General features: G+C 45.3%; 1 protein-coding gene across 1 annotated transcript in view; it reads left to right on the plus strand.

The window, feature by feature from the left end:
• The first annotated feature begins 11,385 nt into the window (after positions 1 to 11,385).
• The window catches only part of LPP (LIM domain containing preferred translocation partner in lipoma), a 211,591-nt gene continuing 197,782 nt past the window's right edge, over positions 11,386 to 25,194 (plus strand). Inside the window, exon 1 of the mRNA XM_009883357.1 lies at positions 11,386 to 11,578. Within this exon, the coding sequence (XP_009881659.1) occupies positions 11,386 to 11,578 (193 nt within the window). The remainder of the gene's footprint in view (positions 11,579 to 25,194) is intronic.

A 25,194-nucleotide genomic window follows, 5' to 3' on the forward strand; every position in this document is an offset into this window, starting at 1 on the left:
GGTGTTACAAAGATGACAGAGCCAAATGCTTGCGTCCAGATGGTGAAGGAAAATGCCATGGTCATACATAGTCATTTGGGAGTTTCAGCTGAAGAGTTGGAAAAACATTTTCATTGGGAAAATAGTGCAACACTTGAATCCCCTGTTACCTGGTGACTTGTTCAATGTTGGAGGTTTTCAAGGACAAAGCCACAGCAAGCCTTATCTAGTGTTGGTGATAGTCCAGTCTCCTGCTAAAAGCAGGACTCTCTAACCTGCAGAGATCCTCCTTCTTTCCTGACAGTACTGCAGGCTTTCAGCTTCTTAAAGGAGAAAGCACTTAAATTGTTATTTTTGCTTTGTGTTGCAAAAGGGAGACAAGAATACATCGGAGTGCTCAGTGATGATGTCAAATCACCTGTTGTTTTGAAACTCCGAGAAATGTAGTCTTTTCTGACAGTTTATACGAAGGGGTCTGCATACTGCCTATCCTACAGTTTTCATGCACTCATATATCTTGCTTCCATTAGCTGTCTCTCTGCAGCACCAGTTCCGAGACATCTGGCAGCAATCACTCTTCTGTTGTTAGGATATAGGATTTTCCATAGGAAAAAGGCTATTTCCCCTGATTATTTGCAAGGTGCTATGTGCTGAGCTGCCCAAAATGAGGCACAGGTTGGTGCAGTGCTCAGGAAGGAGGAGAAATCATCCAGGGATTTGTCATACTCGAGGCTGTGACTTTCAGGACAGCTGGGGATCTGGGGGAGGAAAGGTTAAGTGGATCAGGTGGGAGGAAAAGAATCAGGGATTAAAGATTTGTGATCCCAGACACATTTCTTGCCCATTAATTGATTTAATTGCTTGCTTTTTAGGCTTTACAGTTTCAAAGTCTAGTTCGTACTGCCAGCCCTTTGAGGTGTTACTAGAAGATTTCAGTGGCATTCGACTCACACTCATGTCCTTCTTGAGCGGGGCCCATGCAGTGCCCATATTCTGGGCTGCAGCTCCTTTTCCATTCACAGAAATCCTCTTGATGGGTTGGGGTTCAGACCGCCGAGAGGAGATACGTTTTTTTTCCAGGGACAGTGGCAGCTGACTCTTCTTGCAATCACAGCTGTTTTAGAAGAGAAGTGGAGTGCAGGGAACCCATTGTAAATAAAAAACCCACCTGCACCCACCTGAGCCTTGCTGGGTAGAACCTCAAGCTCTGCACCGTTTCCTTGTTCGCTGCGTATCGGTTTCCCACTCTCTACTGTGCTCAGATCCCTGCTGTTTCTCCCCAGGCGGAGGCACATACACACAGCACTCTGCAAAGCTAATACAATTATCTATGTGTCAATATGCTGCCATGGTCCCATTTGGTCCCACTGGGGTCTTGTTGATACCTCACTGCTGAACTGAATGTTAGTTCTGCACGGTTCCTTCTTGTTTACAGCCAGCATCAGCATCCAACCAGCCTGGGCTTGCTCTAACGGCTTTAACCTTGCCATCTCTTGTTGTCCTGATTTCTTTTCTCTTATGTGGGACTGTCTTGATGGGCCTGATTCCAGTATGTCTCCATTGGTTGAGAAGTGCAGTCCCTTAACCATTTTATTTGATGGATAAGCTCTTTGTTGCTTGGCAGTGCCTTGCTGAAGTAGGAAGCCAATTACTGAGCTGTGCTATAGGCAAGACAATGAATATGGGCACAGAAGGAGTAAAAGCAGCTTTTTTTGGCAGAGGGATCTTGAAAATAAATCGCGTGCAGGAAAACAGTATTTGTGTAAAGGAGCTCATGGTTTGAGGCTCCCAAAATAATCTTTCTGCCTCATTCTGACTGTTCTTTTACTGTCCCTATTAATATATTTCCTGTCTCATTTTATACACAGAATTATGAAACATCCATCTCAAACTTTTCTTTGTGGTGGAGCAGCACCCTCACGAACTTGTAGGTCGAGTTATCAGGAAGAGAAGCTTTAAGAACTGGAAGAAATTTGTCTGGCTCAGAGGTATCTCCTGGCTCAGCTCTAAAGGTTCAACCACAAACGTTGCTGTATTTGAGTAAGCATTTTGCGCCGGCCACCAGGTCTGCCTCCTCCATTGCAGTTGCCCTGGGGTTTGTTGTGACCACAAGCAGCTGAAGCCTTGGATTAATGTTTTATCCAATGTGATTATGTTTGGAGTGGATGAGGATTGTCTCATACCACAGAAGTCAAGAAGCAGCCTGCTCTCTGGTGAAATTGTAATGTGGTCATTAGAGTTAGATTAGATTAGATAGATCTATCTCCAGGGAGCCAGTACTATCTCTTTGTTTCAATGCACATGGGCCAGTCAAGTTCAATTTATTGGGATTTTAAAGCCTAGTTTGTCATCCAAAACCAGAATGTGACGTGGCTGTAAAAGGAAGATCTCGTTCATCAGCTTTTATGTGTGTGTTTTGCAGCAGCAGTCAAATTGAAATAGCCTGCATCTAATCCCAAAACTACTAATGCAATTATATTGGGAAAGAAAAGACTTTTTATGTTTAATTTGCCCTTCTACCTTTTCCACTATTGAAGCTGATACAAGAGAAATGATCTAAGAAGGAAACTTATGAACGGGTAAGTTTTTGGTTGATAACAAAACTGTGCCAGCAGCAGGGTTTTGGTGTAAGAATGAATGGGACATTTAGTTGGTATCTGATGAACTATATTCGTGGTGACATTAACTTGTCAGGCATCTTTGTAGCAGAGAGACCGTTCTTTACCCTTGTGTCTTTACGATCTCCACTATGGACTTGCTGTCTTCGTGTTATGTCTGAGTAATACTGTAGAAGCTGTAGTGAATTTAGTATATAAAACAAAAGACACATCTTAAAGTGGTGTGGATCTGCTGGTGAAAACCCAAAGAGCTGATGCAGCCATGCTAGGGGAAAAAAAAAAAATTACTTTCCAAGTATTGGTTATTTAGTTAAGAGAACGGGCACATGCTGTGTTCATTTGCAAACCATTGCAACTAGAGAATAAGGAATATAACATTGCATTGCCAGTAGGTGATATTGCTGCCATATCTTAAGTGGGATACAGCTATATTGCTGCAAACCCTTTTGAGTGCAGATAAAGTCACAGCTGGAAGTCTGTGGTTTTAGAGTCATAGAATAATTGATTTTGGAAGGGATCTCTGGAGGTCATCTGTGCCAACCCCTTGCTCAAAGCAGGGCGAACTGTGAATTTAAATCAGGTCTTATGGAGGATCCCATGGAAATTTGATTGAAGCTGTTAAAGTCAGAGTGAGGTGATACTAGATTATGTGCTTCGAGGAATAATTCAGCACAAGCAGCGCTCTAACTAGGTTTCTTTTTCCTCTAATTCCAGTGATTACATTAGTGATGTCCCACAGCAGGAAACTGGTGAACACTTTCAGCCCTGTTTAACTGAAGAAGTGGCTTTGATTTTATTTATTTATTTATTTATTTTGAGGGGATTGAGCTGAAGATACAAAACCCTGCCTTATCCAGGCAATTGGAAGAAGCTCTGGGTCTAGGGGGAGAGGGAGAGTTCAACTTGTTCAGCTGACACCTGCTGTGAAAGACTAAAGGAAAGCATGAAGAAGTGCCCATAGGCAGTGTAAGATGGGTGCAAGCAAAGAAACCTGATGTCAGGGAGAGATGTGCCACAAAGGAGTTGGAGTCCATATGCATCGAGTTTGCATATGGTCAAGAAGGCAGTCACTGCAGAGTGACAGCGTGTTCCATTCTTCTTCACGTCTCGGAATCGCTTGGCGGCTCAGTTGACTCCTGTTCTCTCTGCTCTGCTCACCGGTGATGAAGGTCGTGTCAGCCCCACTCACAGGATTCCCAGTGCTCAGAGTTGTTCCTGCAGCTTTGCGGTTCTCCTGGTTGATGACAGGACGTTTGGGGAGCACGAAGGACCAGTCAGTTTGCCACTGGGAGGGTCTAAGGGAGGAGCTTCTTTGGACTGGTTAATGTTACAAGACTTAAATTTGGTGAGATGTTGTGCAGATCAGCAATGGTTAAGGGAGTTCAAAAGGAATCCCAATTCCCCAAATCACATAATTTCCCATATGGTGTAAAATTGATGAGGGTAATTAGTACCATATGGGTAAGACACCCCAAGAGAGCTTGGGCTGAGTTTGTACGTACCTATGGCGCTTCGTATGTTTGGTTAAAGACCTCTAATGAGACCAGAATTTTGACATTATATCATTTTCTGGAGGCCACAAGAAGCAGGAAAGCTTCATGGCTAGAGATCATCAGCCATAATTGGAGAAATAAATTCGTTTAACATTCAAAGCGCAACAGTGCCAAGAGAAACAAGCAGCTTTGGGAATTTGTAAAGAACAAATCTCTCTGGTCAGCCTCAATTACTGCTTTTGGCTAATTAGTGGAGTGAAGGTGATGAGGACAAAGCGAAGAACTGTATTTTAGCAGGGCATTTGGGTTTGCGCTTTTGGGAATTTCAGGGGAAAAAAAAAAAAAGGCAAATAAGCTTAGAGTAGAAACATCTAGTCTTGTAGGTTGCCCCTCTAACTGAAAGGGGCAATGTGTGGCATGATGTTGCATCACGAAGGATGTCCCCTTGGTTCAGTGCTAGAGCTGATCTTTAAAACTCAGTTAGAAGGTGAAATAAACAAAAGGTTTCTCTTTGAGTTCTTTTACATGGACGGAAGAGAAGTAATCTGCCATCCTACACATGGCTCTTGTAAGCCCTTAGAGACAAACTTGGGTTATCCAGGGAAGGAGATGTCTTGATTGTGTTCCCGAATAGTATCAGAGAGAAGCCGTAGTAGGGCTTCCAGTTGTATCTACTGTCAGCAAACAAGGTCCTGATTCCCTTATCTGGTCGATAGGAGTGATGGTTAACTGTGCGTGGGTGGTACTAAGACAGAATATTACGGACCTACATCAAGCCAGTGGATTTAGGAAGGAGTGGGATGGAAGACAGACCAGACTGTCTGGAATCACAGACTGTTGTTGCTCGTTTTTTGTTAAACACTGTTGCTACCCACTATGAAGCATTAGCTTAATTAACTCAGGGGACAAATTCTTCTGTCTTGGCAAAGTCCATCAACATCCAAGGAGTATTCAGTCCATGTTATAAATATGGAAATGAAATGAAGATTTATTTGGGTACAGTCTAATCACAGAAAAGCCAGCCTGTCTCAGAGATGAATGTACTAACAATTTCAAGAGTAGACAAATTGGTACTCTACCCTTCCATTGCTTATCTGATGTGAGGCTAAATTGACTTGGAACCCTCTTTGTTTTACCTTTGCTTCTCAAAGGTGAATGACATCCTGTAATTAAAAGCAAAATCAAGCACTTATGCCCACACTTTAAAAAAAAAAAAAAAGAAAAAAATTAAAAAAGGAACAAAAATCCTTGTCAGGCTTTTATTACTGCCTGGCATTATCTTCTATTGATATTCCTGGTCTGACATTTTTAGATAATGCGGTCTCATCTTGGGATTCGTGGATTCCAGTTCCTCTGCTGCGGTGTATTCTTTCATGGTTAGAATTTTCTGAACTTACGGCATTAAGATCGTCCTGATGATAGAACCAGAGCCCACTGTTTTCCTTATTTACGCAGCCTGATTTCACTCTTTGCTCTTAATGTTATTTATCATGGTTAGTCCGGTCTTATCCTCTGCCTCCAAAAGTAGGTGATGACTAATGCTTCCAAGGAAGGAAGGATAACAGAACCTCAGGCAGCCACAGCTGATTTCAGTCTGGTTTTTGTCTTTGATATTATTCATCATTTTACCCCTTCCATTTTAAGTAACCACTCTTGAAAAAATAGTCTTATGCTAGAATCCACCATTTCATAAAAGGTGGCTGAAAAATTGAAGAGTTCTGAGTAAATATACATGAATGAATCAAGAGAAATCTGCTCTTTACAGTGAGTTTAATTGATACTTAATTTAAATGTTTTGATTTGATTTAACCAATGACCTGGTTGTCTTCTGAAAGGATCTGCATAAGGAAGAGAGGCAGGTCTGTAATGCAGATGATGGGAGCGTAACAAAATCCATGGTTGGAAGTGGAGCTAGATAAATTTAAAGCCAGACATAGAGGAGAACCTGTAATTATGGTGCTTAATTGCTTGGCCAAACAAATGCTGTGATGTATTCTCCAATACTTGCATTCTTTCAGTTGAGGCTTCCGGTAGTTTATAACAAATATTCTTTAGCTCAATAAAAGCTTTGTGGAGTAATAGTTGGGTAGAGTTTGGTGCCCTGCACAGTGCAGACGGGCTAGACGAGATGCTCAAGGAGAAGGGCTCTCAAAGCAGTGACATAAAGAAGATTTAGGAGATTTTTGTCTGGGGTGGGGCAGTGAATTTAGGAAAGGGGTATTGCCAGAGTGGTCAGTGAGTTAAAGAGTCTTAAGAAAAGCTTGTAGCAGCCAAGTCAGAAATAGAGGTGGTGAGTTACTGCTGACCAGGGAGGATGGCTGTGTGACAGTGGCACGCAGAAATGCAGAAGGCTTCAGCCAAGACAGAGGGAGATGAGGCAGTGATGGGGAAGCGTGAGGTTGCTGTCCCTCTGGGAGGGTTCCCAGGGACATGGGCTATGGTGACAAAGGTTGTTCCATCCTGGCTTTGTTAAATGTTGGGTGGCTAGATTCATGCAGGTTTGTTAGGAAGGGGCTTGTTGAATTCACACCATGTCTGATGAACGATTTGCTTGAAGCAGAAGTGCGGGGGCAACTGTAGATTTAACCTACAGTTTAACTTTTCAGTGAGAGCTCTGTGGTCCAGCCATTGGCTTGAGCAGCAAAAGGATCAGGCCCTTTGCATTTGGCATCCAAGAGCAGCAATAGGTGGCTTGTCCAGCAAAAGGCTGATGAGACTCACTATTCACCAGGTGTGTGTGGAGGGATTGTTTTTGAAGAATCAAAGTGATTAGATTGGGTCTGATGGTTTTTCACTCTATCTGCTATTACCCTTGAAGGAGGAGCTTGCTGTATTCACTTTTAGAAATGGGTACTGCAGCTATTGTGTAACAGCTCCATCCCTGACAGCCAAGGTGAGCAGATGCACTTCTGATCCTGCTTCTCGGGTTCCACCAGCCCATCTCTCAAGCCTGCAATATCCAATAGTTTATTCTTTTTATTCTCTTGAGTTTCTCAGTGACTTTAGCCTTCTTGTAACCACCGCCTTCTACAATTCCCCACATCCCACATCTAGTTAGAAACTTCTGAGAACAATACTGTTTACTGTAGAACTGGCAGAAATAACTTTTTTGGAAGGAAACAGTTCAAAGACAAAAGTGAAACATGCATTTGCTGGTTGTGTTTGCTGGCTAGCCAGAAAAGGACTTCCCTTACCTATTGGATGTTCTTAATCCAAGTGCAGGAACTACAATTACACAGAGGTGGTGGCATATGTAAGAGTAGGTTTAGAGTAAGAGAATTGGTTATAAGCCCAAGTTTCCCTGTGCTGTTTTGACTACTTGTCCACATCACAAAACGTTCATCCGTTTTGCTCCAAAGAAGCTTCTGATTGAAGACCAGACAATGTTGCAGGGAATGGTGGGGGAGCACTGATGGCTTTGTCTGAATTGGCCGGGGTGCTCCACTGTGGAGAAGTCTGCAGAGAGTGTTGGGGGGCTGTGCCCATCTGCAAGCCACTGTCCCTTGTATCTTACCTTGCTCTTGACCTTTTACCAGATGGAAGAAAGGGGGGAACATAACAGCAAACCCACAAGTTTAGCTTCAGCTGTTAAAAAGACATTCATTAATTTTCTTTTTTATATGATCTCGCAAAGTAGTTAGGCTAAATTTAATTGAGGCTGAGGAGCTGGGGCTGGAACAGATGAGGAAAAGGGAACTTGCTGAAAACATTGTCAAGGCACAGATAGGAAAAATGAGTGGCGGTAAATGCAAAACAGAAAATGAGAGGGGGAGAAAGAGGAAGAGAAAAGGCTAACAGGGAAACAATTAGAAAGTACCACCACCGCCAAAACAAATGCTTTAGAGGGTAGCTGAGAGGAGCTGCGTGCCAGCTTACAGTCAGCAATTGAGTTACAGCAGTGTGGTCTTCACGCTCCCAAACTGTCCATAAGAGCATTCTGCTTTTTAAGCTCCTTCATTGAGATTCACATCATCTTCAGCCATCCCCAGCACTGTGCAACTTGGCTACTGAAGCAGATAGTCTTGATTTGTGTGTCACTCAACCTATCCCTGCCGTCAGCCTGGCAGACCATGAGAGCTCAGTGGGACTGAGGCGTGTTGCCTGGGAGGTGGTTAAGGAACAATTAGGTAGTTACCAGAACAGGAATAATAATCCGGTCAGTACTGTTTTTTTGTTTGGGGTTTGGGGTTTTTGGTTTGTTTTTTGGTTTGGTTTGTTGTGTTTTTTTTCTGCTTTGAATCAATATGGAGGTAACATCCAGGGTCTGAGGGTGCTTCATGGGGCAGGATGCTCTTTCAAATGAGATGTCAAGCCAGGGGCTGAAAACCTGTCAGAATAAAACTCCAGGATGCTTTTAGCAATGGGTAAGGTATAGTCATCTTTGGATGTAATAACTCTGCAGAGTGCAGAGTTGTCCTGTTTAGCTCTTAAGGCTGAGTGCCCTCGTTGCTTTCTGCTCTTAAAACCTAGATAGTTGTCTGAGTTTTATTGCTGCGTTCTACATTTTTGAAGGATGTGGGAGGAGGCGGCAGCAGTGTAGGTGAATCTTACTGCTCTAGTGGCAGTTGTTTTCTAGGTCCATCAGGGCTGGTGTTGGTAACGGGAAGTACCAGGCGGTGGGAGTGCGGTTCGCGTGCCCTCCGCCCCCACCCGTCGCGGCTGGTTTCCTCTCTGACCCTGTGGGGAGGACCTGCCTTTCACTTCTTGCTTTCAGAATGATGCTCCACACTGTTAATGTAAGGTCGGAAGGCAGTCATATGTGGGAGGGAAAGTTGTGTCCTTGCAGCTCAGCCTTGGATGCTTGTCCATCTCCAGGGTGCTCCTGCCACGCTCCTGTCTGCCTTATTTCTAGCCAGTCAGTCCATGCTGGCCCCAGTGGCTTTCTTTCACTGGTATCAGATGTCTAGCACAACAGGCTCATCCTCCAGGGGTAGGGATCATGAAACCACTGTATGCACGCTGAGCAGTCGGGAGTGCACAGTGAGGAAGAGCCGCAAGTGTTGGGGCTGATGTTTGGCAATTGCCAGTTCCTCTGCCACGCAAGGAGCAATGGAGGCGGAAAATGATCACAAATTGTCTGTCTCCTAGTGTTGGGTCAGACATTGGCACTCTAAGTAGAAATGTCTCCTCAAGTAGGAAACCTGTTACCTGTAGTAAACTTACTGGGCTGGAATAAGCACATATATATATATACACATCAGTTTTAACAGTCATTGCTGTTAGCTGGAGGTACTGTCCCCACACTACCATGTGGAGACCTTGCTCCTTTCCCCCACACTGACTCAGCATTGCTAACAGCAAATTACAAGAACAATGTTATCCGTGCAGGAACCCAAAGGACTACTTTCTCTACTTTATACCCAAGAGTCTTCATTTGCTTCTTTGATAAAGCACTCAACTGAATTTGCTCCACCATGAAGCTCGTAGGATGCAGATGCTTTGCCAGCGAAGATGAGTTGGCAAAATAGCTCTGCTAAGTCCCAACAGCTTAGCCTTGACGTTTCTAGTGATGTGTGAGCCCAAATTAGCAGAAAGGGGAAATGAAGTGTGATTTCTGCTTTGTTTTCTCTAGGTAGACTTAAATATGCTATCAGATATGCCTTCTTCCTGCCTAAATGTTCCATATAATCCTGGGGGCTGGTTTAAAAAGCTCAGTGTTGTTTGTTTCTGAGAAGCATGTATGCATGGAATTCTGAGCTGTGAGGCACCAAGAATGTGCTCAGGTAGGCTGGGAGCGGACCTGTGGCTGCATTCCTGCGTGGTACGCAGGCTTTGTGTGGCTGCACTTCTCAGCTTTGGAAATACCTCCTCGTGAGCCGTTCGAATAGACGGCTGCATGCATGACCACGGAGCTGTGTCAGAATGGTTAGAGAGTTGTAGCACTGTGGACTCTGGTAATGATTTCACTCCAAGGGGGTCCACACCTGCCAGAGGCCACCTTTCATCTGTCCCCTTTCCTCTGCCCACCCTGAGCTCAGAGAACGGTTCAAACTGGCTAATACAGCCCTTTGCTGCCACGCTCAGCAGAGCTATGGATCTCTCTGGCATCTCAGTCCCAGCGGATTGCACTTGCTGCTGCAGTTAGAGACCACCTCTTTGCAAATCCAGCAGCGCCTCTGCTTTATCCCGTTGTTCCCCGACGGAACTGCTTTTCTGCAATGGCACTCTGCTAACGTCTCCCGTGGCCTGGTGCCATCTCTTGCACTGATCCTTTTCCATGTTCAAAACAAATCCTTCCTGATTGGGTCACAGCTGCCTGCTGGTTTCGGTGCCCGTGAGGAGTCCTGACACCAAAGCAGAGGGTGAGCAAAAGTGACAGGGTGCTCAAGAGCTCCAAAATTAGCATTGGCTTTTGTCTGCATGGGGTCTTCATTTCCTCATCACATCTCAAATCCAGCTCTGCGGGATCATCTGATGGTACTGTAGGACCATCGCTGCTACTCAGTGAGTGTGGTTTGTGTGTGGTGAAAAGCACTTGTTTAGTGCAATGAACAGGATTTTTATGGGCAACGTTTTCAGCAGCATCTGAGTCCAGTTCTCAAAAGTGATGTAGGCTTTTAAGAGGCCAAAGCCAAGATTTTCATAAATAAATAATGATTTGGGCTGCCTCTGTTTTCTGTTACACAAGTCGAGATGTCTAAAAGGAGCCCGGTTGTCAGTGGTTGTGGGATTCTGGCATTTTCTCAAAATTGACATGCTTTTAAAATATCTTAAGCCGGGCATTCAGAAATGGAGGCATCAACAAAGATGAGCTGCTTTTGAAATCCTTTTTCGTAAAAGTTTGAATGACAGTTGCTGGGATGTGGGGTCCTAAATGACACATGAAAAAGTGCTAAAGGTATATTTTGGAAGTGTGTCTGCCTATCTGTGGCTACACTTGTCCCCAGAGCACCTGCACTGTTGTACATTAATGTACCCGCAGAAGCCTAACAGGCAAAGGCAAGTATATGACTACTGTGCTGAATGGATGGTGGGATTGATGGGCTTCTCCGGGGTATCAGCCTGCCTCCGCTTTGGTTTGAAGAGGAAAATAGTGCCTGCTTTTTGCAGGCAGCACCAGTGAGCCGATCAGTAATCCTGACCGACTGGGGAAAAAGAGATGAGTTTGTATCATGAGTCCTATACATCAGGACCAATATGTTTAAAGATAAGCACGCACAAGTTAAGCAAGTTGAAGGATTTTGTGGGTTTGATTTTATAACCAAGCAAAGCAGCAGGTTTGCAACTGTTATTTCCTCAGCCTAAATTCCTAACATATGTGTGATTCTCTTTGCCTCTCCTCTCAGATCTGAACCATGTCCCACCCGTCCTGGCTGCCACCCAAGAGTACCAACGAGCCTGTTGGACACGTAACTGCAAGGATGGAGACCACACACACCTTTGGGACTCCCAGCATCTCGGTGTCCACCCAGCAGACACCAAAGAAGTTTGCGCCTGTTGTTGCCCCTAAGCCAAAGTACAACCCATACAAGCAACCAGGAGGTGATGGTAAGTATTTATTTTTTTTTAGGAAGGAACCACACATGTCTAATTCAGAGGAACTGACTGCTGACACAGGCTCTTCTTGACTTGCTCTTTGTTGATGAGTTTGTGGGAGCCTCCCTGTTTCAGGTCATTCAAATCAAGAAGAATGTGAAGGTATCTCTTATCCTTGCTCTGGTTAGCCGCCCTCCTGAGAGGTGCAGGGCTGGGGGAGGACATGGGGACAGATCTTTTCTTGGTTTTAATTGGAAGCAGATGTCCTATGTCCAACATTGGTACTTTTCAAGGGGTTTTGCTTGTTTGGTCTTTGCTGGTATGTGTTGATCCAAGGAGTTGGGGCTTGAACAACCCTTTTCACTATTGGCTCTTTCATCCCAGCATGATGGTAATCCTTTACAAATGTGGCACTGAGCTGTGGGAGTATGGGTATAATTGGAGTGGTAGAGCATAAGTTTGGCAGAATGGGTTTAGGAGTGTTTCCTCTCCAGCCTGCTGGTTTGATTCAGTTTAACTTTTATTCTTTTCCCTATACTATGGAACTCTCTTGAATAGGAAATAATTTAATGATATAATTTTGAGGATATTTACATGACCATTTTAATAGCCTCTGGAGCAGTAAAACAAATGCCTGCCAATCACCGTGTGTCAGCCTTCCTCTACCTCCTGCTATAAAAATCCTTCTGTCTTCATGTAGTCAAGCAGCAAGAGTGGGAGTTGGGTTCCTGGCTTGTGAACACAAGTCCGGCAGCGAAAGTGTCTCTGGGGTGTGCAACTGGAAACCTGCCAGCTGGAGCACCCGGGATGCCCCTAGCTGACAGTGGGGAGTGTATGATGGAACCTTAACTGCAGCAGAAACAAGGTGGAAGACAAGGATTTAGGAGAGAGTGGTAACTGTCTTGGCTGAGTACTGACTTTTCTATTCCCAGTGATGTACTATGGTTAGAAATGGGTGGAAAACTCTTCCCCCTCCTCCTCTCCATCCTCCCCCCAAAGAAAAACTCAGCTGTATTCAAGCAAATGTTCAAACCAGCTTTTGGTTTTGGATGCTCTACTTTGTTCTATCATCACTTTTCCCTCTTTTGTGTTGAGTGCAATAAGATAGATGTCATTTGTATCTTTTTTTCCTTTTTCTACTCTATCTTTTGAAAGCTTATGCATTTTCAGGAAGACTACAGAATAAGGGAAAGGAAGAAGAAAAACAAAGCAGTGTATTAAATCTCACATTTGAGCAATTTTGTAAAGTTAAGGATATTTTGTAGGAAAGTTGGAAAAGTCTGATGACTGTTTCGGCTTTTTTCGTCTGCTGCTCTAACTTCGGAGAATTCGGAACGAAAAAAGAAAATGTGTTGGAGGGGAAAAGCGAAGTCATATGCACCTGTTCTGTTGCCTTCAGTAACAAAACATTAGCGAGTAAGAGGAAGAAAAAGACATTTGGAATTAAAAGTGTAAAAAATAATCCTTTTCTGAAGTGCAATGAAAATGTCGCCTTCAAGTCAAATGGAAATTCTTATTTTTCTAATTCTCTTAAAAGTTAAAATAGTAATGGAAAATTACACTTTTTTTTCTAGGAAAACTGTTGTCAATCAGCCGCTCTTTTTTTTTTGTGTGTGTGAAAAACGTCACTATGCCTTAATTGTCAGTGCTTTGGTGATTGTAGATCCGATTATATGTGACTCAGGAATATTATCACCATCTAAAAAATTCTTTGTTTCTTGGCGTTTGGGGAAGGAGGCTGTCCCTAAGAGCAGAGCAGACGCTGCAGGCTGAGAAGGGGAGATGAGGCACGCCAACATGTCTAATACAACACTGACGACCCAGTCTCGCAAGCGGCTGAGCATCACCAGATCTGTTAGAAACCAGGAGATACTAGAAGCTCACAGGAGACCTTTTCAGTGCCAATCCCTTGCCTTGTCTGATGCTGGGCTTTTGGAGATCCCATTGTCATCTGACAGGCCTGGAACAGCTAAGGGTTGGCCAAGACCTGGTCAGGGACTGGCTTAGTGATGTGACAGCGTGTCTGCAGCTTAAGCTAATCCACTTTCAGAAGGTGACATGCTGCTGGTCGGTGTCAGCAGCCGGTGCAAGGCCATTAGCCCGGCCATATATAACCCTGAGAACACGAGACTTGTGGGATCTGGCAGGCGAGGGGGGACAGCGAGAAAATAATTAGCCCAACATGCTTCATTCACTTTCTATGTCTCCCGTCTCTGCTCCAGGCTCCCTAATTGTTTCGTCAATGACCTCCGTTGTTTTTGCAGCAATAATTCAGCCTGGGAAACTGCTCCGTGCCCCACTGATTCCCTGTGTAAAGGGGCACCATGGGTTGTTTTGCCTGAATTTGTTCTCTGTTGGTCACAGGTCTTTCCCATCTGGTTAGCTGTGAGTCTGTAGGTGGAGGAGCTGCAGCATCCCCTTGTACCCCAGTGTGTTTTCATCCCTCCTGCCCCTCCGGAGGTCCTTCGCTGGAGGCACATGGGCTTTCTGCCCAGCGCGTGGGTAGCACACAGCACAGCATCCTTCTGCCAGAGATGAGTGTGGGCAGTGGCACCGCTCCAGGGAAGGGCTGTCCCAGGGCTGCGATGGGGCAGAAAGCGGCCGTGCACATCACAGCCTGGCACAGCCTGGGCTGCCCCAGCCCTGTCGCTGGAGTTGGCTCCCTGCTACCAGAGGCTGAAGGGATGGTATCGGGAATCTCACTGGGAGACCGGCAAACTCTGTTCCCGGTAATTTCTTCAGCTCATTGCTTTTAACGTTAGGGAAAATGCATCCTCTGGCTTCGCGTTTCTTTTTTATTATTTTGTCGGTGTGTTGCTCGCACGTAGCGGGTCTGCTTGGCTGATAGCATTTGTGGTTTTATTTCTTGAACACATTGAAGGCGCAGGCGAAAGACACTGGAGTGACAGGCTGTGGAGCAGGCGCTGTGTGCACGGTGGGGAAACGCCTGTACCCCCCGCTGCCTCCCACCAAGACATTTCCTTAGTCTCACCTTGACTTTGATTTTACTTATTTTTTTTTTTCCCCAACACCTGCACAAAAATCAGCCAGATTAAAAGCTACTCAACGGAACTTTAAAACAAGTTAGAAATGGTTAAATGACTGAAAAAAAAGTGAAATTGCAACAGCCAGCAGTTTATAAACCAGCAGCATTTTAATGTGACTGGAAGCACTCAAGGCGCGTGTGGTTTAGACCAGCTAAGTGAGCAATTTTCCCAGCGCTGCCAGCTCCCCTCCTCGCTGTGTGCCACACTGACTCTCTCCAACTTGTTTCAAACTAGTTTTGTCAACTCATCAAAGCAGAGACCGTGTCTTGCTGTCGCGGGGATCCGTTTGGGGTATACCCCTGGGTGTGACTGCTGTAATAATAGTAATAATAATAATAATCAATAAGACTACAGCTCTGATTAACGTCCTGCGTGGGTCTCTGCTGTGCAGCTGGCTGGAGAGGCGAGCGCAGCTGTGTTTTTATAGGTCCTACAAACACCGGACCAAACTTCCACGTGTTGTGATCTGGTCTGGGTTTCTGAAGGATTTAGTGCTAGTGTTCCCTGATGCTACGGTTTGCGGGGGATTACCCTTTCCTGATCCTGGGAGGTGTGAGCACCACTGTCCCTGGGATGTACAGGTGCTTGATGTCTTACGCAGCTCTGTATTTGCCCCACAGAGGGAGGGGAGCTCTCTGAGCTTGGGGAAGATGATTTTCTACACGATAAAAAAGTGTGCATGGGGAGGAAGTGTAGCTGCTAATGAGTTAGGCTGGAAATCAAAATTAGGCGTCCAGACATTTGAGCAGTGACTCTAGAAGACTGGCACCGGGGCCAAGGGTGGTCCATAAATGGAGCTGGATGAGTTTGCTGTTGGAAAGCATCTTCTGCATGTTGGGAGAAGACAGGTCCCGAGATGGATAAGACATCATCCACCTATGGGTCCTGACAGTCCACCTCTTGTATTTGGCTCCTTTCTCCGTGCTCGCACGTTTGGTGCTACCTGGCTCTTCCTTCTGTTCCTCAGCAGACCCCATCCAACAGCATGCATAGCGGCTCTCATCCTCTGTATTCACTGAGCAGCAAAATCTGTTAAGCAAAATAATACATTCTTCCAAGCAAACGGTATTAATTTTGTTTCCTTTAAAAGCATTCCATTGATGGAAGTGTTCAAGGTCAGTTTGGATGAGGCTTTGAGCATCCTGATCTAGTGAAAGATGTTCCTGTCCATGGTAGAAGGGTTGGACTAGATGATCTTTGAAGTCCCCTTCCAACCTAAGCCATTCTGTGATTCTATGGTTGCCCTCCCCCCTTTCCCTGATACTTATTTCTCTCCTGCTTTCCAGCTTTTACACTTAAATTGGTTATTTTGCCATCATCAACAGAGCTGGGGCCTTGGGGAAACTCTGCCACACATCTGTTCCCGTCTGTGCTGGGCTCAGGAAGATGGGGAGGATTTATAGCTTGCAGATGAAGCAAATTCCATTTTCTCCTCCTTTCACTAGTCCCAGGGAACGGGGCCTCACCCTCCAGGGCAGACGAAGGAAGTGTCTGGCGCGGAGTGAGGTTGGTGATGGTTGACCCACCAGCTTTGTGCATGCTGCTGTGGGCCTGGTGGCGGTGGTGCTGGTGTGAGCTCTGTGGCATGGGGAGGAGAAGATGGTAGCTGCTCCCAAATGAGTGCCACTGGCTGAACAGTTGGGGTGCGCTGGGATGGTGCCAGGGGTTGTGAGGCCAAAATCAGAGGCTTCAAAAACATGTAAAAATCTGTTGTAAGCCTGAGGCGCTCAGAAGAGGCTGAGTCGGGGCTCTTTGGGCCATCAGATGGCTCAAGTGCAGTGAGTGGAAGGCTGTATGGTGTGATTTGCCTTTTGCTTTGGATCCTTTTGGTTTCAAGCTTGTTTTCATAACCACAAAAGCCCTTTTCCCCTTGCCTTCTCCCCTCCAAATCAAACCTCGCAGACACGAGCAGTGCAAGTCCAGGAGAAACAACACTGCTGAGGAAGTCCGGCCAGGTTACAGGGTGAGGCTTCCCAGTCCAGAATTCATGAGCACTACCATAGCTCCTGCGGGTTGAATACACCTCCTCTGCCATCATGTGTGGTCACTTGAAGGGTGATTTGATGGTGGCCGGGAAGGGAACAAGACCATCCTTGCCTACTGTGAAGTGCCAGATCATTGCTTGGCTCTGATGAGATCTCCTGTTCCTGCAGAGATGATTGTTGCCACTCCCAAGAAACCAAGTTCCTCATACTCTTGCAATGTCTTTCATTCATACGAATCCGACCTTGCATGTTTCTCAAGCTGCCTGAGACAGACCGAGATACCGCAGTGCCAACCCTGCCCAGAAAGGCATGTGTAGAGAGCATCCCTCTCAGGACAGTTGTCAGGGCTGCAGTGCTTGGACCTGCTTCTCTGTCACCCTCTGAGGCTCAGAGGACACACTTTGCAAAATTAGCCGCATTAGTTTATGCTGCTGGCTCCTTCTAAATTCAGTATTTATTAGTGCTGATGTCTTTTCCCTGTAATTGCCACCCTTGATGAATATAATACCTGCAGAAACAGTTAATACAGATTTAATAATGGAAACTAAATGAAGGGATGAGAATCAAAGCAAGCTCTTCCCTTCTTCCTTTCCGTGGGCAACTTTCAGATAAGGTGAACAAGACTCATGTGAAGGTCTTTGAGGTTTTCATTGGGTTGGGTTTTTTTTTTTTATTTTTATTTTTTTTTAAACCCAACTCCTTGCATTTACCTTGGTTGCAGGACAAGGCAGTGGCTCATGAGACAAGGCACAACAGGAGGACCAGCTCTAGGGCAAGGTTATGTGGTTGACACCAATGTGTGTGAACGCAGCTGATCCAGGCTTCCCAGGGCTTGAACCTCTCTGGCCTCCTCCTCCTCTTCATGCATGTGGAGGCTCTTGAGCCTGGGTGAATTATATTCTGCTATGTCTGTACGGGCCTGGGAGTGCGAACTATCAGGCTGTTTGTTGGGTTTTGGTTGTTTGGTTTTGGGTTTTTTTTGTAGGCAGATGTACCTAGTACTTTTTGTTTACAGCAGCTACTATCAGTAGCTCTGTCTAATTTTTGGAGCTTGGGTATGGATTTATTGGACTAGACACTCAGTGTTTTAGCTGTGCTGTTCCCTGCTCTGCATTCTTTGACAGTTCGCAGAAGCTAAGCAGGTCCAGAGTCTATTCATCACTTGGATGAGAGCCCTGAAAGAATAAATTCAGGCTGACTTGGGAGATTCTGCAGGTTTTGTGGTTTGTTTTTTTTTCTGATTGTCTGTGCTGGGTCTGCACCATAGTAAGAGGAATCCTTGCCAGTGGGAGGACTGTGTTGGTTGAGAGGCAGAGAGGTGGCATACCTGCTCCTTGGTGCTTCTCGTGAGCTTCTGCGGTGCTGTGCCCGTCATTGGAAGGATGTTGGGGCACAGGAGCAGCGAGCTGTGTCTCAGCCACACTCTAGTGATGGATTGTGCGCGCCTCGCCCAACACTAACATGAGATAATGCAATTTAGTCTTTCATCGTGGTGGAAGTGGAGGCTCTATGTCTTGCATGTGTCATGAGTTATGCACGTGGACCGTTGCTGCAGCCCAGATGAGGCGTGGGAATATGTTTTTACTTGGTCATTTTGATACTGAATTGAGTCCTGTGAGTACCAGAGTTCTTCCAGTGGGACCTGCTGGTGTCTGCCTCCTGCCTTGCTCCTCAGCTCCGCCACCAGCTGAAAAAATTCATTGATGCTCCAGGGGGGAGGCAGTGGCTCAGCGATGAGACAAAAAAAAAATTGTCTGAGAAGTGCACTAACCTTTTTCCGGTCCCATCATTGCAATGGATGCTATGGTCCCATCCCTCTCAGGATTGAGTTCACGGAGATGAAAAATGTGGAAATAAAGAGGTAACCTTACTGTCGCAAACCATCCTGATTGTGCCTGAGCACAGCCCCAACGCTTGTGCTTTTTTTTTTTAAGAAAGCTTTTTTAAAATTGAGTATTATAAACTTTTAAAGCCCTTCTTAATCCTTGCTTCCTTCTTCCAAGTGTTTCTTGAGCTGAATGAAATGGAGCAGATGAAACAATACTTTATTCATTAGTGTCAGGACTGCATCATCCACAGGCTCTTACAAAATACAGCGAGTGAAAATGAACTTGGAGCTCCAGGCTTCTTTGTGGTGGCTTTGCTACCTTCTACGCAAGAGCATTTAAAGTACAAACAAAGCCCCCGAACCCCACAGAACGAGCAGGAAGGCGGGGGTCCCTCATTAAGGGATAGCTGCAAACCAGTTCAGAGCAGCCTTTCGGAAGTCTCCATTGATTTCTGTCTAATGACATCCTCTTCCCCGTTGGTTAAGAATCAAGTGAAACCAGTTGGAAACGAGTGGTGGTTCTCATTTGTATAATAGCGGATTTAACTTGCCCCAAGCAAGCTGAGCTGTGTTGAAGAAGCGTGACACCAAGCTGGTGCTTTTGTGCCCGGGCAGCATCCCTCTACTCGATAGCTTATGAGTTGTGGAGACATGGAGTTTTGCCCCGTTGTCCACAGCATGGTGAACCAGTATCAGGACTTGTGATTCTCACCGGTGTAAACGAACCGGCTCTGGGTGGGTCCTGCTGTTTTGATTGCAGTCATCCCAGAAGTTGTTACTGCTCGGGCTGGATGACAGTGTCTGCATCTGCCTTTTTTGTTAGAGACAAATACATCGGTCTGTGCTCTTGGCTTTGCTCTCAGGACGAACATTTTCCTTTTTGAAATACCACCTCAGATAATGGCACTGGGAAAAATGCAACATAAAACAGGTGCATAAAAACTATTATTGAACCAGTATACTTATCCATAGTTCACAAAATGTCAAGTCAAGCCACCAGGTTTTATTAACAATTCTTACTGTGTTTTGTTAGAATTACAAATATTAAACTTTCACAGGCTCTGGAGCACGTTGCCTCTTATTTGGGAACTACTTGAAGTAGTGCCTAGCCTTGTTTTTGATTCTGGTGAGTGAATTCATATTTTCTCTGTTATTTGGTACCATAAAGCAAACATTACACTCCTCAGCAGGTAGATTTTTTAAATTTTTTTCTGTCATGCCTATTTTTTTTTCTCATTTTCTTTTCCTCCTGTCTGTCTGTTCTTCCAAGATACTATATTTAATTTTTCCACTTCATTATTTCAAACATTGAATAGTGATTCATCTTTGCAGTGGCCTGTTCTGTGAACCACAATAGTTTGGGTAGAATAAAGAAAAAGGGCAAAAAAGGGAACGGAAAAAGAGGAAAAAAAGACAGTTCTGACATACACTGGAATGGAAAGAAGCCATCTTTTTATAACTCGAATTGCAAACATCTGTCATCGACTATATCAAACCTACTTTTAAAAAGATAATGTTTGTCCTTTATATAGTTTTAAAGGGCTGTGCTGCCCAATCAAAGTGAGAGCACAATGTTAATGCAGAAATTGCTTGAATTCAAGCAAGCAGCACTTGTCCCTTTTATTTTAATCTGAAATTTTAACATCCTCCAGATGCTAGTCTGTTAAATAATAACAATTGTTATATGACAGTTAACAGTCGAGTAATATTTTTTATTTTTTTGCCCATGTTCACACAATGCAGCTCTTCTGTGCCCTGAAAGCTAACTGTTATAATAAAGGATTAGACATATATTTTTCCTTTTCTCTGCCTAAAGCTTTTTTACCCTGCCAGAGAGAGTACTGCTAAGTCAGAGCAACCAATAAATGTCGATTGGATTATATTACAGGTTGGTCTAATAAAAGGTTGGAAGAATGAATGAGCGACTCTTGAAGCCACAGAAGCTGTACTTGTGGCCAAAGAGCAGGCATTTCTGGCAGTGAACACTGCACAATTACAATTTGGACTAAATAGACGAGGCCCAAAATGCTCGTTGCTAAGCGAAGCGTGTTCAGATGGACTGGGTGCAAGAGCTGAGGGTCCGTGAGTGGGACTGAGAGTCCTGCAGCTCTGGTGGCCCCAGGGAGGATGGTTTTGCAGAAGGGGATGAGCAGGGATCTGGTCTAGTTCCTAATAAGCAGACATCACTATCTGAAAATTCCCCTTCTGTTGTCTTCTTTAACTAGCACGCACGCTGGAAAGTCGTAGCCACGGAAGAACGTGCTAGCATGCTCTAGGAGCTCGACTGGGGATTTACCCAAACTATTTGAGGAGTTGTGAAGTGCAAAAGACTCACAGGTCTTTTCCAACTCTTAATTCCTGTGATGACAATGACTAAGGAAAGGTTTTGGTTTAGTCTAGACATGACCAAACCATAATGCAAAGCCTGGCGTGAAGGGCTGGTTGGTAGAAATCACACTGACATGAGAACTGGCATTTGTTTTGTCCAGGACTGAGTTTATGGCAAATGGCATGGAGGTGAGGAATAATTATAAGAGGAAGGACCTGTGCATTTGGGCCACCTCTGTTAGAAGATCCATTTGGAAAAATTTAGTTACTGGCTTTTCTAGATATTCTGCAACAGCATTGGGCTTTGTACAGTCTGGGCACCTGTGGGGTGAGGGTCTGCCCTGGGGTCCTGCTGCGGGAGCTGCCCCTGAGCAAGCTGGGGGGAGGAGAAGGGGGCCCTCAAGAGTAGGAAAACTACTAAAACAGTAGTAGTAAACACAGTCTTTCAAAAGTAGGTTTAATATAAGATATTGTGGAAGTTTGAAATTTACATTACAAAAAGTGAATGTGATGAGGGTTAAATTCTTACTACGTGGAGACTGACGGTCTCTGAAGGTTGGTGGCCCATCCTGAGCTGTACCAGCTGGCAGCAGACCTGTTCTTTGGTAACAACATCAACAAAACCAACTTTCCTTAACTTTTTGCCCCATGTAGCCCTCAGCACAAGCTCCCAATCTGAGCTCCGAGTTTCCCATCTGCCCCCCAGCCCCATCACCTAGGGCTCTTCTGCAAAGGACACGGTGCCAGCCTGTGGCTGTTTCAGCACATACTGGGAGCAAGTTGGACATCCCAGTGGCTTCCTTGGGACCACCGTGCACCTACAGTTGGGTGCATTTCCAGCTGCTTTCCTCATCCAGAATAATCCAGCTCAGCTCTTTGCAGGACCAGGTTACCTCTCGGCCCCTGAAGTGTCAAGATCAGCTTTACAATGTGCTGTCGAACTCTTCAAGAGAACGTGCTAACCTGCCACACGATATATATTTGCAAAGGTTTTTGCAGGAGAGCGAAAAGGGGTAATCGTAGATCCTGGGCTGTTTCTTGGGAAGGTTAAGGAAAGGAAGGTTTCTCCACAAGGATCCATTAACACCGCTCTGGCTGACAGGCAGTGAAACACAGGAGGTAAAAGTCCATTCTTCTCCCTTCCCAGTCCTGCAATTTAAAATGTTTGAACGCGCACATCAGAAGCTGGGGAAGTAAAAGCCCCCAGTTGTGCCAGGAGACTCTGCAAAGGCCACGGCGAGCGAAGGGGCTGCAGAGTGTTAATATAGTCCATCATTTTGTAACGAGCCCGATGTTCTTGTATGAGCCGTGTCAGGCTGTTGTCTGCACGCTGTCTTTGCTGATCACAGTAATCGGGTCATAAGAGAGGGAGAAGTAATAGCGCGTCTCTTAGCAACCAGCCCCAGGAGAAAGAGAAAATTACTCAAACAGACTATCCAGCCAGGGAAGTAGAAAGATGAAATTTTCTGAAAGTCTGTTGGAAAGTGCTCAGGGACATAATTCTTTTATGTGTGAGATCCTTATAGGCTGGATCCAATGATATCAGACGCTTTTTTTTTCTTGTCATCTTCCTGGTAAACTTTTATTTTTAATTGGCCTCGGAAAAACAGGGGGGAAAAAACCTCCTCTGAAACAGAGACATTTTAAAAAATAAGTGGCAGATGTTTGTATTATCTTTAACAGTGCCAGGGAGAAGGGAGGGAGGGGAGGTCAGCGTGTCTCAGGCAGGAGATGAGGGGAGCCTCTTATCTCTGTGTGAGTGCTTTGGATGTTTCCCATGTCAGTATTAGCCAAAGCACGTTGCTGTATGTGCCGATGCCGCGGTGGCATGTACAAAACAAACTCGTTGGGTCTCCATTGCATTGCACAGGGTGTCATGTCCCATGAGTGTCATGGACTCTGTGCCGTGCTGATTGACAGCTTTCCGGAGAGCTAGACCCAACGTGCCCTCCCAGCAGCTGTGCTGGGACAGCCCAGCTGAGAGGTCAAACAGGGCAGGTACTGGTCGAGTTCATGCCAGCAGCCTTTCCCTCATTAGCCTGGCTTTGTGTCCTCTTCCAAGCTACTGGTTTGTGCATGACATGTAGGGGAACATCTCTGAGACCTTCTGAAAGACCGTTTGGCCAACATTGGCTGTAGGGCTCAGAGAGGAGGGCGGTGGTGGGGACAGTCTGGAAGCCATAGTAATAAAGTTGGGAATTTGCACTTTGTGTGTGGGATGGGGACAAGCTCATGTGCTCGTATCTTGTGCTTTTAAAAGATTTTTTTTTTTTATTCCAGAAAGTTGCATTTCTGTGGTCAACCAGTCTACGTCCTTCCCAATGGGGTATGCTGGCTGCTCAGGGGAAGGGGACCATGTCTGGGATAGTCTGCCCACTCTCGCTACGCAAGAGCATAAGTGCATGTGTGTTTAATGGAATGGCACATGCTCTAAGATGGTTGAGCCTCCCCTGGATTTCTGGTTGCACCCTTAAAACTATTGTGGGGACAAAAATTTTTTGAAAGCCTGGCTTAGTCCCTGGCTCTGAGGAGATGTGAGGAAACCGTTGCATATGTGGAGGGGAACAGACACTTCTAGGTGACTGATCCAGCTACTAACCTGTGCCCTTCCTATGCTTTTGTCCACTCTGTGATCCCAGGGCATGTCTAGGTTGTGCAGAGGGATCAGGTCACCTCTGTATGGGATGGCTTGACTTCCAGTAATAGGTTTATCTGCAGATTTGTGTGGTTTAACGAAGCCTGCAACTGTTCCCCCAAACTGGGATCCTGGACAGTAGGATAAAGGGTTCAGGCTGACTTTTGGGCTGCTGCGGTTGAGCTGTTGTTGGTACCTGGGTTCACTCAAGTCTCTGTGTGCATGGGCTTGGATGGTATTACAGACATGTTCCAGGAGAGAAATGCTAAAGTTTTCAGAGACAAGGCTCACTTCAGCATCTTATCCTGGAAATAATCAGTAGAAGAGAGAGGAGAAAAAACAACAACCTTGCAGCTGTACAGAATTAATAGCTTAGGAGCAACATCTACTACTGTCAGGGAAAAGTGAGATAAGGAACAATATTAATTGTAACTGCTTCCAAGCAAATCATAGAGGCTGCTGCTTTGTTGTCTTGTCATAAAGAAGAAAGACTTTCTTCCTTAAAAGTTTAGTAATTGAAGAGTTTTCTTGCTATTTTTGTGAGTGTCAGTAAGTGATGTTTCCTGGAAATTTTCCCCCGACTCTATAAATACCGCCCCAGGGCTTACAACGGTGACTCAGTTTGGGAAGTCGACACCATGCACTTCCTCAACGCAGCCAGGCAACCCCCTGGGCAGAGTGCGTGACTTCTGCAAAACCACTAATTGGTTGTTAAACTGCAGTACAATTAGGCTGCTTCTTGAAAACTGAATTCCTGTTGCTCAAGCTTACCTTCCTGTCATGTTAGAGGTTAAGGCACAGGGGGCAGAGGAGGCTGAAGCATGGTTTGGGTCTGGGAAGTTGTAACTGGCGTTTCGAGGTGCCACCTTTGCTCCCTGTAATGTGCTTATTGAATGACCCCAACTGACAGATAGATGAGATGTTCCTAATTGCCACTCCTCACTGTCCTGGAACCAAGATTATCTCACAGATCTTGCTTTTGCAATTGGGTCCTTTCCTCCTTCCCATTATGCTTTTGATATCACTCTTTGTAGTGACTGGGCACAAATAAAGCCATTTGTAATTTTTTGTGTGGTGCCGAAGGAGAAATAGGACCTGGCTGACTGAATTAATTCTGCAAGCATGGAAGGAATATTGCACTGGGAGCTCAGGTCTGACACAGCTGTCTTAGGTAAAAAAGAATTTATAAAGACAAGAGGCAACACATGAAGGAAATGTGAGCTGGGTAAAATCACAGCTGGCCTGCATCTCCTCCAGTATCAGCAGGGACATGAGACGACACAGTCGTAACGAGTAATGTATGAAGTGTTGCAGTATATTCCTCATCTTCTGCTTAGTCCATTCTGTGCCTTAGATTTGGATTAAATTCATAATTCCGTTTCCCTTGTTAACCCATCCCTGCTGACATTGGTCCTGTGGAGTTTGAGGCTGTAAACCTTCTCTACAGCAGAAAAAGCAGTTGGGTTTGTAACATGAGAATACTTGACCGACTTCTCTTGGCGCATCAGGCGCTCAGCCTGTGTGCGTCAAAACGGGACATATGCCCTCAAGAGGGAGAAATGACCTTGCAGCAGCAGGAGGGGGTCGGGCTGGTGGATCTCCAGCTCCCAGATCAGTAGGTTTCATTCAATTGTTCACTTCCCTCATTAGGGACAAGAGTCTTTTAGAGAGCTGCAGGAACGATTGGTTTGACGGAGCCTGAAAAGTCTTGATATTTAAAACATTTCTCCATGCCATTAAATCGCTCTTGTTGGCCAGAGAGAAAATACTTTATACTCAGCAGCTCATCCAAACCAAGAGATGTG

The sequence above is a fragment of the Charadrius vociferus genome, unplaced genomic scaffold, assembly GCF_000708025.1.
Source record: "Charadrius vociferus isolate BGI_N301 unplaced genomic scaffold, ASM70802v2 scaffold214, whole genome shotgun sequence".
NCBI lineage: Eukaryota > Metazoa > Chordata > Aves > Charadriiformes > Charadriidae > Charadrius > Charadrius vociferus.